This window comes from Schistocerca piceifrons, chromosome 3 (genome assembly GCF_021461385.2).
Source record: "Schistocerca piceifrons isolate TAMUIC-IGC-003096 chromosome 3, iqSchPice1.1, whole genome shotgun sequence".
NCBI classification, from domain to species: Eukaryota; Metazoa; Arthropoda; class Insecta; order Orthoptera; family Acrididae; genus Schistocerca; species Schistocerca piceifrons.
The window spans coordinates 316,865,916-316,883,896 of NC_060140.1; the positions used below are offsets into that span (position 1 = coordinate 316,865,916).

General features: G+C 39.4%; 1 protein-coding gene across 2 annotated transcripts in view; it reads right to left on the reverse strand.

The window, feature by feature from the left end:
• The window catches only part of LOC124789634 (CCR4-NOT transcription complex subunit 9), a 67,892-nt gene that overhangs the window by 41,154 nt on the left and 8,757 nt on the right, over nt 1-17,981 (reverse strand). Inside the window, exons 3-4 of one of the 2 annotated variants that reach the window (XM_047257060.1) lie at nt 6,962-7,277; nt 6,764-6,859 (exon numbers count right to left, since the gene is read on the reverse strand). In XM_047257060.1, the coding sequence (XP_047113016.1) occupies nt 6,764-6,859; nt 6,962-7,277 (412 nt within the window). The remainder of the gene's footprint in view (nt 1-6,763; nt 6,860-6,961; nt 7,278-17,981) is intronic. The other variant, XM_047257061.1, reaches the window with a different exon arrangement.

Sequence of the window (17,981 nt, forward strand, 5' to 3'; positions counted from 1 at the left end):
ACTAATATTAGTGACGTCCAATCCTATTCCAATTTGTGTACAGACTGAGGAAAAAATTATTATCCATCTGCCTAAGTACACATCCCAATACTACTTTCATGATCTTTATGCACGATATACACAATGGGCAAAATAAAACTGACCAGAAAAACATTTACAATAAACACTGACACTTGACTGACCCTTGTCACAAAAGATGTTGGAAATGGCCACCAATGATATTGATGCAGCACTGTGCTAGATTTGAGACATGTATAGCAGCTCTGGTTGAGGAATAGCAGTAATTGCTTTTTCAATGTTCTGCTGTTTCTCTTCCAGCATGTGAGGGTTATTTGAGTACACCTGATCCTTCAATTTGGTGTACACGACAAAATCACAAAGAGATCAGGCAATCAAGGTGGCCCTGAGATTGCACTGTCTTTGTTGACTGTCCTCTTTTCATTGAACACTTCATGCACTCTTGACTGGGTTATCTAGGTGGTGTGTTGTTGCTTCATCTCACTAGAACTATCAATACACTCATTCATCTTCTATGAGTTGATTGACATACGGATTGAACCGTTTCCACACATACTGGTAGGCATTAACAATGTGATGAAAAATCTTACGCTGTAGACACCAGACACTGAGCACCAAACGCCAATTTCTAGATTATGCAACAACTCTTCAAAGCACTCACGGGTATTTTCTGATGGCATAATGGCACATTTTCTATTGGTTCACATACCATGACAGAATGAGTCACACCTCATCTGAAGAAGTGAAAAACTGAGGATCCAAAAGTCCAATTCCACTTCACTCAGAAACCACAGGCAAAACTCAACATGATAGTTTGTCAGTATGCTTTAATTTTGGCAAGAAAGAAAATCTAAGGATACAGATGCAGGTCATGTTTGGAAATCTTTCAACAAGATTATCTCTTAATTTACTACTACAAAGATAAATGAAGTCGACATTTCACCAGATTTTGTTCTAGGTTTTCCTTCAATCTAGCAATACAAGGGTGGTTTGAAAAGTTCTCGCGATCACAACGAGAGGTCAGTGCTAGTGCAACGAGTTGTTCACATGATATTCATTGGCCTGTTGCCTGTAAATACGTATCATGTCAGTGGTCTTGCGAGAGGGCTGTGGCTTTGTTGTTGTTCCCACCTAGTGATTTGTGAAGATGGAAAGGGGGAGGAGGGGGGGGGGGGAATTTCGAGATTTGAGCAGTGATTAAGTACTTCATAAAGGAAGGTATGAAAGCAAGGGACATTCATGCCAATTTCCAGAATACACTGGGAGACTCTGATCCTTCATATTCTACTGTTGCCAAGTGGACAACTGAATTTAAATTTGGTCAGGAGAGCTTAGATGATGATCCATGCAGTTGTCAGCCAAGATGTGTCACTTCTCCAGAAATCATTGCAAAAGTGCAAAAATGGTCATGGAGTATCACCAATTGAAAGTGTGTCGAATTGCTCATGCTTGCCAGATATCATCTGAAAGGCTATATCACATTTCAACTTAAGAATTAGAAATGAAAAAATTATCTGCAAGATGGATGCCGCGACTCTTGAGGCTGGATCAAAAATGCATTAGAATGGACATATCAGAACAATATTTTGTCATTTCTTGGAGAAACGAACAAAATTTTTTGCACCAGTTTGTGACCACAGATGAAACTCGGGTGCACTACTATAGCCCAGAGACAAAAAAACAGTCAAAGCAGTGGAAACACGCTGATTCTCCACCATCAAAGAAAGCGAAGACAATTCCTTCAGTGGGAAAGGCCATGGCAACAGTGTTGTGGGATGCAAAGGGGATTGTTTGTAGATTATCTCCCCACTTGGCAAACAATTACTGGAGAATACTATGCTAACATCCAGGACAAATTGCAACAACAGGTACACAAAGAAAGGCTAGGGTTGGCAAGGAAGAAAGTCATCTTCCATCAAGACAATGAGCACCCCACACGTGCTGTCGCCAGGACAAAATTACACGAACTAAGGTATGAATGGTGGCCACACCCATTTATTCACCTCATATGGCTCTGTCAGACTTCGATCTCTTTCCAAAACTGAATATTTTTCTTTGTGCATGAAGATTCACTTCAAACGAAGAACTGATAGCCAGAGTTGACAACTATTTTGCAGAACTGGAGGAAACTCATTTTCGAGATGGGATCAAGGCACTCAAACATAATTGGACCAAGCGCATTAATCTACAAGGATACTACATTGAAAAATTAAAAAAAAAAGTCAGTGATTTAAGTACTTTTTTCCGTTCTGAGAACTTTTCAAGCCACCCTCATATTTTCCAGTGTTCAAACTCTTTTTGAATAGTTCACCGTTACTGTTTTAATTTGCTACAGAGCCTGTTTCACATCATTTTGCCATTAACATTTGCACTACAGACTTTGCTGGAAGTTTTGCTAAAACAGTTCCAGTCAAGCTCTTGTGCAATCGGTTCCGCATGTTTCCCAAGAATTACATATGACAGTGAACATATGCTGTTTTACCATGAGCACCATTTTGTGTTGCATTCAATTAGTCATTGAACATGTTTGCTCCTTAGTCACCCAAACACAATGAAATGGTGAGGGCAGAGAATGCAGAAGATGTGCATGGCACATGGCACAGGCATGTAACAGCAACCGATTCCTGGATCTCAGTCATAGTTTCCAGCATTTTCTGTGATTGACAGTTCTCCTGTTCATTAGTAAGAGTTGATTATGCATTGGTCTCATGAATATTATCCGGACCAATTTCATTGTGCCCATTCTATATAGGTAAAACCTTGCACCATATCCTCAGATACTGGTTATCTGAATCCCCACCCCAGACTTACACAAGGTGCTTCAAGGTTTGTATGTACTCTAAACAATATTTATTATCCTGCAACAAAAGTTGTGAACAAAAATCTAAGTCCCATGTGGCAAAACAGTACACACAATGAATTAGAGTAGCTGTGTTGCTATGATGTGTTATCCTATGCAGCAGTGCCCTTACTGGTCATATGCTGAGTGGGCTTAATCATTTGATTTCACCTGTAAAGGTCGTCTGACTGTGATAAAGGGTAAGTGATGTTGATGTACCTTCTGCATATGAATCACCATTGAACAGCCACAAAGTTCTGTTGTACACGATTAAGTAATACTGTCTTATTGAACTTATGCAAATGGTGAAACAACAGCAGCATATTAGGTAAACTGTGGCATATTGGTGCTTCATTAACTTATCAGTGGTTGTACTGTCACAGAGTAGGTGGTTTGCACTGAACATATGTAACTATGATGTGAGCACTTTCATACACGACACTGTTAGTACTGACAACATGGACATTGACATATGAACCCACAAATTAATGGTATCACCAAAATTCACATACAATAACCCATTCTCATTAAGGAGAAACTCACATGGGCATATTTGCAATCCAAACCCAAGTGTTTTTCTACAAACGAAAACTTGCCTTTAAAATGTGCCCTTCTTGACACAATTTGCAAGTCAGCCAATTGCTACAATCATAAAACAAATATGATATGCCACCTACCACATGAAACTGCCAACCCATACAATTTTTTTTATACACTATGTCGTACTATTGTCTTTACAGCCATAATATGTGCACTATAATTAAGATTTTATTAACAGTAACAATTCATGCACCTCCATGAACTACTAATTATCAATTTTTCATTTTTAGACACTACCACAATAGCTACTTTTGTCCACCACAAAAGCAATTTTTTCTAGGAAAGAGAATAAGGGGGCAGCAAATTTGGCCACTTTCAGACAGCCTATCAATTCTTTTGAATGACCTAAAAGCTAAATAATAAATAAACCACATCTCTCCCTCTAAATGCATATTAGCAGAAATTTAACCTGGGAACAATGTTCAGTTTCAGTGAGTGTTATACAGACAATCTTTTAACAGTATGTGGCACAAGACGAAAGATCACCAAATTTACTGAAGTATTTTAATCCTTACTTCAGTTATATAAGATCTATGAGAAATAAAGAAATGTTCATGATTAAAATGTTAGTGCTGGCACACAAAACCAATCATTCCATTAGTTCACTCAACTTTTCACAAAATTAAAATTTTCTTTCTAATTGAAACTTCTGATCAAAGGACACCACTATGATCACAAACGACATCATTTCTGAGAAAGACTGGTGTCAGGTCTAAAGAGACTGTTTCAAAAAGATTTCTTTCACAAGGTGAGCAATCACTGGCAAAAATATATCATTAAGCAAGTCCACTACACAGAGAGTATGTAACATCTAATATCAGATTTATAGATAGTTGTCTCACTCACATACATTCTGATCTTTCAATACTGTATATTTTGAGAGTATTAACTACAACAATAACATACCCTTAATTCATAAATGAAAAGCAAGCAAGTTGGATGATTTAAATATTAATTTGAATGTGTCAGTAAAGATAGAGTCCGTGTAAAAACCTTGGCCACTAGATGCCCAGACAGCAGGGCACATGTGGGGAGAGCAGTAGTAGTGGGAGTTATGGGCAAGCATTTTAGCGGAAATGTGGAGTGCTGGAGTAGAAGTGCCGTTCTAAACTAAAGCCTACATCCACATCTTTTGCAAATATTAAATGGAGTCCCTCCATGCCCACACTTGCATGGTGACCATCCAAAAAGATCTGTCACCTTTGTTATGGTTAGTATCTAAAAAGCATTCGGCCGAAAATGCAGGTATTTATTTTCACCTGGCTTGTTAACCATTTGTAACTTTCAGAGAATTCATGAGTGGCGAATTTTGAGTAAAACCTATCCATTTCTTTGGTTGCCATGTTAAAATGTGCTTCTTTTGCCAGAACACAGCACATTTTATGCAGTCTCATTTCATAAACATGTTGTGTAGACAATTTCAACAGAATTCTGAAACAGTGGTTTATTAAGTTTGTTAAGAGAGGAACTGAGGAAAAGCAAGGTCAGAAGCTCATGAAAAAGCACATCCTCGGTACAAAAAATGTGTAATGTCTTCACTTTTGTTCCAAAACCCACAGCATTTCTTGTTTCACCAGCTTAAAAATTACATCCTTTCATCGAACAAGTCTGTAGTTAGTGAAATAATACAGCTGACAATGATGTGGCAAAATACCCCCCCTCTTTTTGTGCTATCAATTGCCAAATCGCATTTCAATATCTGAAACCGTCGACGAAATATGATAAATGTTGTGAATATTTCACTCTCGCTTTATAGCTAGCATGGCGTGATAATACAAGTGTGCTGCATCAGATCAGTTTTCTCGGGATTGGTGACAAACACTTTTACCCAAGTCTAAAGAAAAATTCAATGTGTCAGCTAAATTTCATATGCAGCAACATATTATGTAATAAGCACCAAAAGTAAAATCATAGCAATTCATTGTAAACTTTTCTGAATTTTGCACAGCGTCTTACCACCACATAAATATCACAATAACTATGACCATTAATTAAATAATGGGCGCATCATCAGGAACCTGACACACAAAGCTGTCTGACACACAAAGCTGTAAGTACAGCAAAAATGAAATAATTATACCAATAGTTTCTGTAAAACTGTTTGAGAAAGATTGCAGGGTATGTGCCTCACTTTTGTCATTGCCTGCTGGCCGAAAGGTGGCAAACACTTGTCGGCCTCCCCTTCTGAACAAAAGAATGAACTCGCCTGGCACTTTTGGACAAAAATTGGTCACTGTGCATTGGCCACCGTATCCCGTGTGGTCTCTAAAGCTGTTTACCACGTGAAGGTTGGTGTAAACAGCACAATGCTTTATTTGGCATGATCCTATTACAGGTGATATGCCCTTGTCTTCTTTCAACTTCTAAATTGACTTACTCAGCCAGTTCTACAGGCATGTATAGTGTAATGTGAAGTCCTGGACATCTGTGCAACTTTGCTTGTTTCACACAAATAAATCTTTGTCAGAGGTGAAAGAACCAATAAATTACATAAAAATCCCAAAACTAACTGAAAATTGATTCCAGGCCTATTGGATGCTCACTCATGTGACCACAGAGTCATAGCGAACACCCAATAATCTTCACTGAATTGATAGGCATAAGCATAAAACTGACTCTCTCAAACTATTAACAAGCTGTCATGTCACATAAATCAGCAAACATAAAGAGAATGTACACAATTAGCCCTTTGAAAGTACTTGCAGAAATCATTCCCTCCAAATATGTTAATATGTACAGAAAACTAAAACTAATGAATGTTCATGTGAAATACATATATCCAAGAAGATGATTGAATACTTGGGTGTAGTTCCTTTACAGCTAGCTCAACTACACCTCAAATAAGGTGCCAAGGTATCACTTTTTGCTCAATTTTTTTGCCACAATGATGAGCACAACATTTTATTAACTATGTGAAGATGTGCAATCTTTTCTGTTGAATTGTGCAGATGAACCCTAGACACCCTAAGATGGGAATACAAGAATTTCATTTAAACGATCTGAAGCTTCCCTTGGATTTCACATGAAGATCCCAATATGCCATGCAATATACCATTTGAACCCAGTGTAGTACTGCTAACAGCAAACAGAAGAGATTCCATTTCTTAAATGCAGAAAGGGAAGTTTTACTGTTCAGAGCAGTCTGAACAAACATCCCATTAGCACTTCTCTTTAAGAACATCCTCCTCTGAACTGCTTGATCCTGGCTAGTGTAGTTGTTGACAGCAGCAAAACATGCTGCTATTATCTTTGGTACGTCTTGTAGCCAAGAGACATAAGCTTTTGAGGGCAGCTCTTTTTGGGCACCTTTTGCATTTTCCGGAAATCCTCCTGACTGACTCCCGTACTGAGGTTGACGGCGTGGAACTGTTTATGGTGTTGTTCGGTAATTCCTGCAACGGACTATTGCATGGGATTTGTTAAGAGTGACAGTAATACACTATGAGTCACTTCACATTTCTGCAAGGTAAGATTTGAAAATGTAATATGTATATGCATACATACCTTGACAAGAGCTCCAATGACACCAAGTGAAGTGAGACGTAAGTACTCAAATGGCCTCGTCTTGCTCACAGTGTGTAAAAACGGATACAGGAAAAGAGGAACATGTGCTGAAAGGAATGCTGAGCGGGTTTCTGGGTGAGATGCAACACACTGCAGCAAGGCTAGTGCATTGCAAACCCTGTTGGACTGGTGGGCTGTAAGTGATGCAGGGTTAATTGCGGGATAGATATTCACAATTTCCTGGAGAAGGGCTGCAATTGTGCCAAATGAATGCCAAAGCATAGGAGCCAGATCTGGTACAACTTCACGTTTTTTGCTGTAACAAAATAACATACCCTCAAAAGACATTCTTATGTATTAAGTAATTTGACAACACTGAAAAATTAAAAGAATACAACAAATACTTAAACAGAAAAGAGTGTGTGTGTGTGTGTGTGTGTGTGTGTGTGTGTGTGTGTGTGTGTGTGTGTTTTCAGATTTAATGGTACCAACACACTTAAAATGTTATCTGCACAAAAGTAAAATCTTAATAGCATCAATAAGCTTTCTCAAAGCCAATCACTGCATCTCAAAGTTTTGGGTCTATCAGTTCTTACTCAGCAGAAAAATAGCCCAACTTAAGACAGAAAGGGTACTCCAAAAATATTGGGGCAACCAATATGACTTACGCGTTCCTCTAAACTGTCTCAATGCTAAATCAAAATTCTCCGAAAGATAGATTTACATTACAAGATTAAACAATGGAAAATATGGGATGGAATAACAACCAATATAAAAGGACAGATTATACTCACAACACACACAATGCACATAATCTATATTCTGATACTGTTACTCAAGTGATAATTGTTGGCCATTGCCATTCTGCAGACAGAGAAACAAGTGACTATAAAACTCTTAGACAGCCTAAACATTGAAATAACATGCTTGAGTCAGCCGAAGTTTTTTCAAATGTAGATTGAAAGAGGTTTATCCTTAACAATTTATTCTATACCACAGATGAATTTTTGACAAAAAACAGTCATTTATACAGAAAAATCACTATATAATGAGCATACACATTCCCCATCATAACATTTATCATAAACAATTAATCAGATAAAGGACAAGAGATCAACAGAGGAAAAAAGAACATTAAAGGCAATGCTACAGTGTGTTCATTAACCCCAGTTCCATGTCTCTAATGGTTATACAACACGCAATCCAAGTGAATATCCATAACACTATCGGACTGATGTTTCTCAAGGAAAAGAGTTCTCTTTTAAATAACTAGCATATGTTCAGGAAACACCATTTATGTTAAAACTGATTGCTTTTCACCATACATGATAACCTGCAAATAGTACTGTCATGTGAACATGTACAGGGTTATTACAAATGATTGAAGCGATTTCACAGCTCTACAATAACTTTATTATTTGAGATATTTTCACAATGCTTTGCACACACATACAAAAACTCAAAAAGTTTTTTTAGGCATTCACAAATGTTCGATATGTGCCCCTTTAGTGATTCGGCAGACATCAAGCCGATAATCAAGTTCCTCCCACACTCGGCACAGCATGTCCCCATCAATGAGTTCGAAAGCATCGTTGATGCGAGCTCGCAGTTCTGGCACGTTTCTTGGTAGAGGAGGTTTAAACACTGAATCTTTCACATAACCCCACAGAAAGAAATCGCATGGGGTTAAGTCGGGAGAGCGTAGAGGCCATGACATGAATTGCTGATCATGATCTCCACCACGACCGATCCATCGGTTTTCCAATCTCCTGTTTAAGAAATGCCGAACATCATGATGGAAGTGCGGTGGAGCACCATCCTGTTGAAAGATGAAGTCGGCACTGTCGGTCTCCAGTTGTGGCATGAGCCAATTTTCCAGCATGTCCAGATACACGTGTCCTGTAACGTTTTTTTCGGAGAAGAAAAAGGGGCCGTAAACTTTAAACCGTGAGATTGCACAAAACACGTTAACTTTTGGTGAATCGCAAATATGCTGCACAAATGCGTGAGGATTCTCTACCGCCCAGATTCGCACATTGTCTGTTCACTTCACCGTTAAGAAAAAATGTTGCTTCATCACTGAAAACAAGTTTCGCACTGAACGCATCCTCTTCCATGAGCTGTTGCAACCGCGCCGAAAATTCAAAGCGTTTGACTTTGTCGTCGGGTGTCAGGGCTTGTAGCAATTGTAAACGGTAAGGCTTCTGCTTTAGCCTTTACCGTTAGATTTTCCAAACCGTCGGCTGCGGTACGTTTAGCTCCCTGCTTGCTTTGTTCGTAGACTTCTGCGGGCTACGTGTGAAACTTGCCCGCACGCGTTCAACCGTTTCTTCGCTCACTGCAGGCCAACCCGTTGATTTCCCCTTACAGAGACATCCAGAAGCTTTAAACTGTGCATACCATCGCCGAATGGAGTTAGCAGTTGGTGGATCTTTGTTGAACTTTGTCCTGAAGTGTCGTTGCACTGTTATGACTGACTGATGTGAGTGCATTTCAAGCACGACATACGCTTTCTCGGCTCCTGTCGCCATTTTGTCTCACTGCGCTCTCGAGCGCTCTGGCGGCAGAAACCTGAAGTGCGGCTTCAGCCGAACAAAACTTTATGAGTTTTTCTACGTATCTGTAGTGTGTCGTGACCATATGTCAATGAATGGAGCTACAGTGAATTAATGAAATCGCTTCAATCATTTGTAATAGCCCTGTAGATAATATATCTCTAGACCTCTGAAGAGCGTTTTCTCACTGCACAGCACTACATAATTAATCAGTATCCAAAATATCGTCATACAAAGCAAAGTCATTGGCTTATAGTAAATATCACTGAAAATCCAGTGCACTACAGTTGACGCCCAAATTCTCAGTAGAAGTGTGAGTTACATTAACTGTAGCCCTTTGAAGTACTGTGAGACCACTAATATCATTATATTTAGAAGTAGAGAAGGAGATATATTGGCATCAGGACCTCCAGCCAGGACAATACACTGCGTGCATATTTATGAAAAATACCAGTACACTGTAAATATTTGTGAAACCTCTGCTGAGCAGAAGGCTGCTTTAATAAGCCTTATGCGCCCACATGGCCCAGCAAATTCATTTTATGTGCCACCAAGGAGTGACAAGTGCTGGGACTGGAATAGCTCATTACTGTAGTTATTACAACATCATTAGAGACATCATATGGCCGGCAGTATATTTTTCCTCATGATAACAGTAAATTAACGTAACATATTAAAATTCAAGTAGCTTGAAGTAAACGCAAGCTGATGATCCTACAAGACCTCTTCTAGCTTTGGCCTCTGACACTTAAATCTATCATCAGGCTTGGAAACCTGTAGTAACGAAACCCACAAGTGGCTGCTGTTGCACAGTTATTCTGCGTGGCGCTTGTGGCGATGTGGATGCCGGGTTTCTCACTGTGAAAGAAACCAGTTGTGGATAAGCCACCATGGACCCTAGCAGCACGTTTATACAATTTTTCATTAGGACACTTACATTCAACATAAATTGCCAACTTTCGCAAACAGAAAATATGCTATACCTTAAACACAAAAAAAGAAAGACATACTCAAAATTCTCTATAACATGAATCCTTTCCAAAAAATGAGCTTCGCCTTTTACACAAAGTAATAACAATTTAAAACTTGAAGGCAGTTTATTCTGTGTGTCTTGCAACTGTTATGCAATAATTTTAGTGTCCCGATCTCCAATGCCTTAGTAATGTACAATTACATTATCAAGTTTATAGCTTCCTTGATTCTGTAGTTTATATAGCAGAAAAAAAAGACTTAAATATGTCACGAGGAGCCGCAACAAGGAAAACTCCTTTTTCAGTTCTTGTATCTCCCTTCATATTCAGGGGTGCACTGTTGAAAGCTAATCTATGGGGTCAAATGAATTACTGTGCCTCCACAAGTATCACATAGGCAAAAATAAAATTTTACTTGATGTTCATTACGTTATTTGTAGTGAACTTCTGGACCCTCCCACATTGTTGTAGAAGCAAGGAATAACACTAAAAACTGTCATAAATAAAAAAGACTGCGTGAAAGAAAAGCTTGAAATGCAAATGGAAAACTTCTATTCATTGGGAAAAGTCTAGGAAAGAAGCGTATTTCTGTTTTCGATACCGCACACAAGGCGTATGACCTACCCAGCTGCAGGCTTTTGGAATAGTCATCAAATGAAAAATAGGGTCAAGGATAGCATCTTTGACTACTAAACCAGAGAATATTAGTTTTAAGTTTAATGCCAGCCACTGGTTAGATTTTAAATGAAAAAAAAAAAAAAAAAAAAAAAAAAAAAAAAATTATACTTCAAGTCTGCCAATGGCCTTGCCAAAAGAGGGCTGAGAACGGGATTAGAGTTCAGAAACCCTCACAATCTTTGGATGGGAAACTGCTCATAAAGACAGAAGGAACTCCAGTGATCAATGGCAGGAGATTCAGAAGGCTTCAAAAATCATTGCATTAAAGATAACAAGTATCCACAGGAAATATGGACTGTAACTGACAAGTATTATAATGATCTTTGAATTGGTAAAAGATTCTTGGTTAGTCTCCCACTTGGATGTCCAGGAGGGGACTGCCACAAGGCTGGGGGGCAAGGGGGGGGGGGGGGCTGATAATGCGAAAAATATAATTACCAATGAAAGGTTAACATTCTTTACATTAGAGCATGGGATGTAAGATGTTTAATATGACAGGGAAACAATTAAATCTCAAAAATAAATGTAAATGCTGAAACCTGATGTAGTAGAGACGATTGAAGTGAAGAAGACAAATGTAGGGTAATATCAACAGCAGTAAAAAATGATATAAAAGGAGAAGAATTCATTTTGAGTGGAAATGTACGACAGAATGAGTTACTCTGAACAGTTTGACAACAAGATTATTCTACACCGAATCACAATCAAAATAATGCTAACAGCTATAATTCAGGCATACATGTTAATGTCACAAGTAGAAAATAACAAAATAAGAATAAATGAGGGAACTCAATAAGTAATTCTGAATTCGAAGGGCATGAAATTAATAACTCTGGGGATTGCTATACAATATGACAACAGTATAGTATTACTAATTACAGGAGAACAAAGGAGCAGCAATTGGATTGAGAGAGAAGAAAGGCTTCTTGTGTTTTAAAGTAAATTTCAGTTAGTAATCATGAATATACTGATCAAGAATCACAAAAGGAGGAGAAAGATGTACACTAAAAGTAAGAAGATCAAACTGTACGAATGTTTATCTTGAGCATTGCAATGAACGGAAGTGAATCATTGGCTGTGGAAAAACAATAAAATAAGAGAATCAAAGAACTTTACACATGGTGTCACAGAACAATGCTGAAACTTAAGTGGATTGGTACTGCAAGAACAAAACCATTCAGACATCATCAGATCATAACACATTAGTAAGACTGATATGGAAATGCAACAGACAAGCACAGGAAATTCATATGGGGAGGCAGTATTTTGTTGAATGATGATGATTCTATACAACTCTGTTACACAAATTATGAAAACCGATATTTTCAAGTACAGTGTGCAACAGTTCTACGCCTTCTACTTATCTCCCACCTGGGGATCATGGGAACTATTCATCACTTGGTTTTGCAGCTCTTCCAGTAGTCCTACTTGCAGACAATATTTACTCAATATCATGTTGCCTGTTACACAAACAATAGTTTTTCATATACACTCAAACATGTTTCATCATCTTCCTGCCTCAGTGAGTATTCTTTAGTCAGTTCAAGAAAATATAAAATGATTTAGGTAATAATTATTGTAACCAAATTAAGTCTGAAAGCAGCTTTTGTAATTACCTTATTAGGGGTTATTATTGGGTTATGGAGGATCTCCTGTACATTATTCAATAATGGCAGCATGTAATCAGCAGTTAAATGATTTTACAATGAGTTACTTTTTTACACATATGCAAAACTATTTCACGCTATATTCTGCGATTACTTACAGTTAGTCTTATAAAATCATTTGCTGCTGCTGCTGAAGTGTGTGTGTGGGGGGGGGGGGGGGGGGGGGAGGGGGGGGGGATGGGCATGCGCATGCCTGCACTCTTAAGCACAATTTTCTTACTGCGTAGGATAATGCACCACTGCATAGTGTAGTGAAGTCATTTATCATCTGCTTTCCTTCAGCTAGTGCCTTCTGTATATGGAAGTGTTTTTTAAGTACAGGCAGTGGCTGAATTATCATATTTTTAAATAGGTTTCTATTTTCCTTGAGTGATAGTCATTTGCTCTTAAGTGGTCAGCAAATATGCTATAGGAGCAGTTACTTTTAAGAGCTCTGAATTGTTCTGAATATCTTATTTTAAAGCTCCTGCATGTTTGTCTGATGTATGCTGACTGGCAAGAGTTGCATGTCAGTTGATGTATGCTTGAGGTGTTGAATTTATGTGTGGGTTTTTTTGTGTTCCAAGTCTCTTCCACGTTGTGTCGTCTCTTCTGTGTCCCACTTGAAGTCACAGATTCTTTAAAATGTTGCCTATTCTGTGGACTACTTTATTATATAGTATATTACTATGTGTGTGGTTTCATGCTCTGTTGTGTCCTGTGAATGACTACTGTCTGTGCGTTCCATTCTTCAGTATCACTGTGCAAAATCTTACGTGAATGTCGCCTGTTCATTCCTCGTCTGTTAACATATTTTTTGGTTTCACTATCATATAGGTATCATAACCATTCTCCACTATTATCTGTTTTATTATATTTAGCTTGTATGTAAATCTGTTTGTTTATGAGTGTTCTGTTAGTGGAGCTTTAACCTGAAGCTTACTTGCTTGCGTGTAAGTGGGTGGTGTGATTGATTATGAAAATTGTTGCTTATGGTTATAGGGTCCCTGATAGTGTGAAATCATATACACTCCTGGAAATTGAAATAAGAACACCGTGAATTCATTGTCCCAGGAAGGGGAAACTTTATTGGCACATTCCTGGGGTCAGATACATCACATGATCACACTGACAGAACCACAGGCACATAGACACAGGCAACAGGGCATGCACAATGTCGGCACTAGTACAGTGTATATCCACCTTTCGCAGCAATGCAGGCTGCTATTCTCCCATGGAGACAATCGTAGAGATGCTGGATGTAGTCCTGTGGAACGGCTTGCCATGCCATTTCCACCTGGCGCCTCAGTTGGACCAGCGTTCGTGCTGGACGTGCAGACCGCGTGAGACGACGCTTCATCCAGTCCCAAACATGCTCAATGGGGGACAGATCCGGAGATCTTGCTGGCCAGGGTAGTTGACTTACACCTTCTAGAGCACGTTGGGTGGCACGGGATACATGCGGACGTGCATTGTCCTGTTGGAACAGCAAGTTCCCTTGCCGGTCTAGGAATGGTAGAACGATGGGTTCGATGACGGTTTGGATGTACCGTGCACTATTCAGTGTCCCCTCGACGATCACCAGTGGTGTACGGCCAGTGTAGGAGATCGCTCCCCACACCATGATGCCGGGTGTTGGCCCTGTGTGCCTCGGTCGTATGCAGTCCTGATTGTGGCGCTCACCTGCACGGCGCCAAACACGCATACGACCATCATTGGCACCAAGGCAGAAGCGACTCTCATCGCTGAAGACGACACGTCTCCATTCGTCCCTCCATTCACGCCTGTCGTGACACCACTGGAGGCGGGCTGCACGATGTTGGGGCGTGAGCGGAAGACGGCCTAACGGTGTGCGGGACCGTAGCCCAGCTTCATGGAGACGGTTGCGAATGGTCCTCGCCGATACCCCAGGAGCAACAGTGTCCCTAATTTGCTGGGAAGTGGCGGTGCGGTCCCCTACGGCACTGCGTAGGATCCTACGGTCTTGGCGTGCATCCGTGCGTCGCTGCGGTCCGGTCCCAGGTCGACGGGCACGTGCACCTTCCGCCGACCACTGGCGACAACATCGATGTACTGTGGAGACCTCACGCCCCACGTGTTGAGCAATTCGGCGGTACGTCCACCCGGCCTCCCGCATGCACACTATACGCCCTCGCTCAAAGTCCGTCAACTGCACATACGGTTCACGTCCACGCTGTCGCGGCATGCTACCAGTGTTACAGACTGCGATGGAGCTCCGTATGCCACGGCAAACTGGCTGACACTGACGGCGGCGGTGCACAAATGCTGCGCAGCTAGCGCCATTCGACGGCCAACACCGCGGTTCCTGGTGTGTCCGCTGTGCCGTGCGTGTGATCATTGCTTGTACAGCCCTCTCGCAGTGTCCGGAGCAAGTATGGTGGGTCTGACACACCGGTGTCAATGTGTTCTTTTTTCCATTTCCAGGAGTGTATTTTGTTTATTCTTTGTATGATGAGATACAGAAAATTTAGTGTTTTGACTGTTTCTAATATGAATTTTTACATTTAAAGTGTTTATTTAATGGTGTTGCTGTTTTATGTGTGTACATGGTTCATCAGCCAGGTATAATATGGTACTGTCATAACAGAACCCAGAATGAAGTGCTGGCCTCTTGGCAAAGATATTCATGAACAACTTAAAGAAAATATGAAGTTACATACTGATACCATTGTGTCTCACTATACAACAAATAAACAATACACACGATTTTTGCAACATTCAGGAAACCTGGAATATGAGCACCACCATTCACAATCCATCAAACCATCCACTTACACACAACCAAGCAACCTTCAGATTTATGACAAACACAACACATCATAAACGAACAGAATCACACACAGAAGCTTTAAAAAAAAAAAAATAAATAAATAAAAAAAGTGGGGTGGGGGGGGGGGGGTTTATGATACCCATATGACAGCAAAACTAAACCAAAACATATGTAAACAAACAATGAACAAGCCATACACGTACAGGGTCTTGCACAGTAATACTGAAGAACCCAACACACAGACAATGGCCACGTAAGACACAATAAGAGCATGAACACACACACACACACACACACACACACACACACACACACACACACACACACACACACACACATTTACTACAGTAAAATAGTTCACAGAACAGGCAATATTTTAAAGAAACAAGGACTTCAAATAGGATACAGAACAGACAATGCAACACAGAAGAGACTCAGAACACATGAAACACCCACAGATAAATTCAACAGATCAAATATGTGCAAACTTACATGCAACTCCTGCCAGTCAGCATACATAGGACAAACCTGCAGGAACTTTAAAACAGATATTCAGAATAACTTCGAGCTCTAAAAAGTAACAGCCCCCATTCAACAAAACCTGATGTTTCAATTTCACAGAATGGTCATTGATTAGTGAAACTGAACAGTTCAAGTTTCTAAGTGTTCAGATAGATAGTAATCTGTCGTGGGAAGCCAACGTTCAGGATCTTGTTCAAAGACTTAATGCTGCCATTTTTACTATTTGAACAGTATGAAGTGAGTGATCGTTCAACACGAAAATCAGTCTACTTCGCTCACTTTCATTCACTTATGTTGTATGGTATTATATTGTCAGTTCGGGCAATAAGTGTTGCAAGTTCATGAACCTCTTGCCAACCCCTGTTCACGAGTCTGGGTATTTTGACATTGGCTCCTCAATATATATTCCTTACTGTCATTTCTTACTAACAGTATTAGCTTATTCCCAAGAATAAGCAGCTTTCACTCAGTTAATACTTGGCAGAAATCAAACCTGTAATTGGATCAGACTTCCCTAACTCTTGAACAGTGCAGTAAACTTCTGCATCCATTTTCAATAAGCTACTGCTCAAATTAAAAAATCTTAGCAGTAATCCACGTGCTTTCAAATCGAAACAATCATTTCCTCATGGGCCACTCCTCCTATTCTGTCTAGGAGTTCCTTGAAAAATTAAGCTGATTCTTGTTGTATTGTTGACTGTTTTACTTAAACTTATGGATTGACTTTTTTCGGGTTCATAAACATTTTATTTTTATGTGTTATTACTTTTATGTTGTAATTTCATGTACTGACGTGTTCCATGACCTTAGAGATTTGCTCCTCAATTTGGTCCTATGGAACTTGACTTGTAAATAAATAAATAAACAAGCATATTTCCTGACCACTTAACAGCACACAAGCATCAACCAACAAAAACAGAGAGAAATTTAGAAATATAAAAATCCAGCCACAGCCTGTGCTATCAAGTACAATAGAAGAAATCTTCCACATACAGAAGGCCAGAAGGCATGAGTAAATGGGAAGTAGATTGTGAATGGCCTACACAATGCAATAGCACACCATTCTACAGATTAAAAAACTGTACAGGAAAGATGACAGAGACAAACACATGTGTGCGCGCGCATACGGACCATTCACAAACTGGCCCCAAGTGTTAAATGCAGGTAAAATAACAGAAAGTACATTAATTGAGATGTTGTACACAATATCACCCAGTGATACACTGTTCTAAGTATCTCCTAAATATCAATTTCCAAATAGCACACACACACACACACACACACACACACACACACACACACACACACACAAAGCAACATTAACATTGTGTTTGTTAATGTGTTATTTGCAAGTGAAGTGCAACAAATTATGTACAATATTTGAGTGTGCACATCAACACAACAGAATGCAGATGACAAAGAGTATTTTGAAACTAACTCTTAAGTAAATGCAATACGTAGTAAATATTTTCGCACAACAAAATTACTGTTAGAAATATTTTGGCAAAACAAAATTACAATTAGAGATGAAATGATGTGTTAACGTACCAACCAAACTCACAGTAACATTTAATTGCAAATGACAAATTACCAATATCGAATAAGGTAGATAGTGTCCTACACACCCCAATAATGTAGAAAAATTAATGGTAATGACAATAAACAAAAACTATTTTCAGGCCAGATTTTGTTAGGGTAATCATTACTTAAACATGTTTACATTTTACAGAACTGTATAAGGAATACCCATTATGATGGCACAAAGATGAGATGGGAGCATTTGGGTGAACGCATGTGGAGACATGAACTAATTTTTTACTCTGTTGCTAAAAGAGAACAACAGGGAATGGATATTCA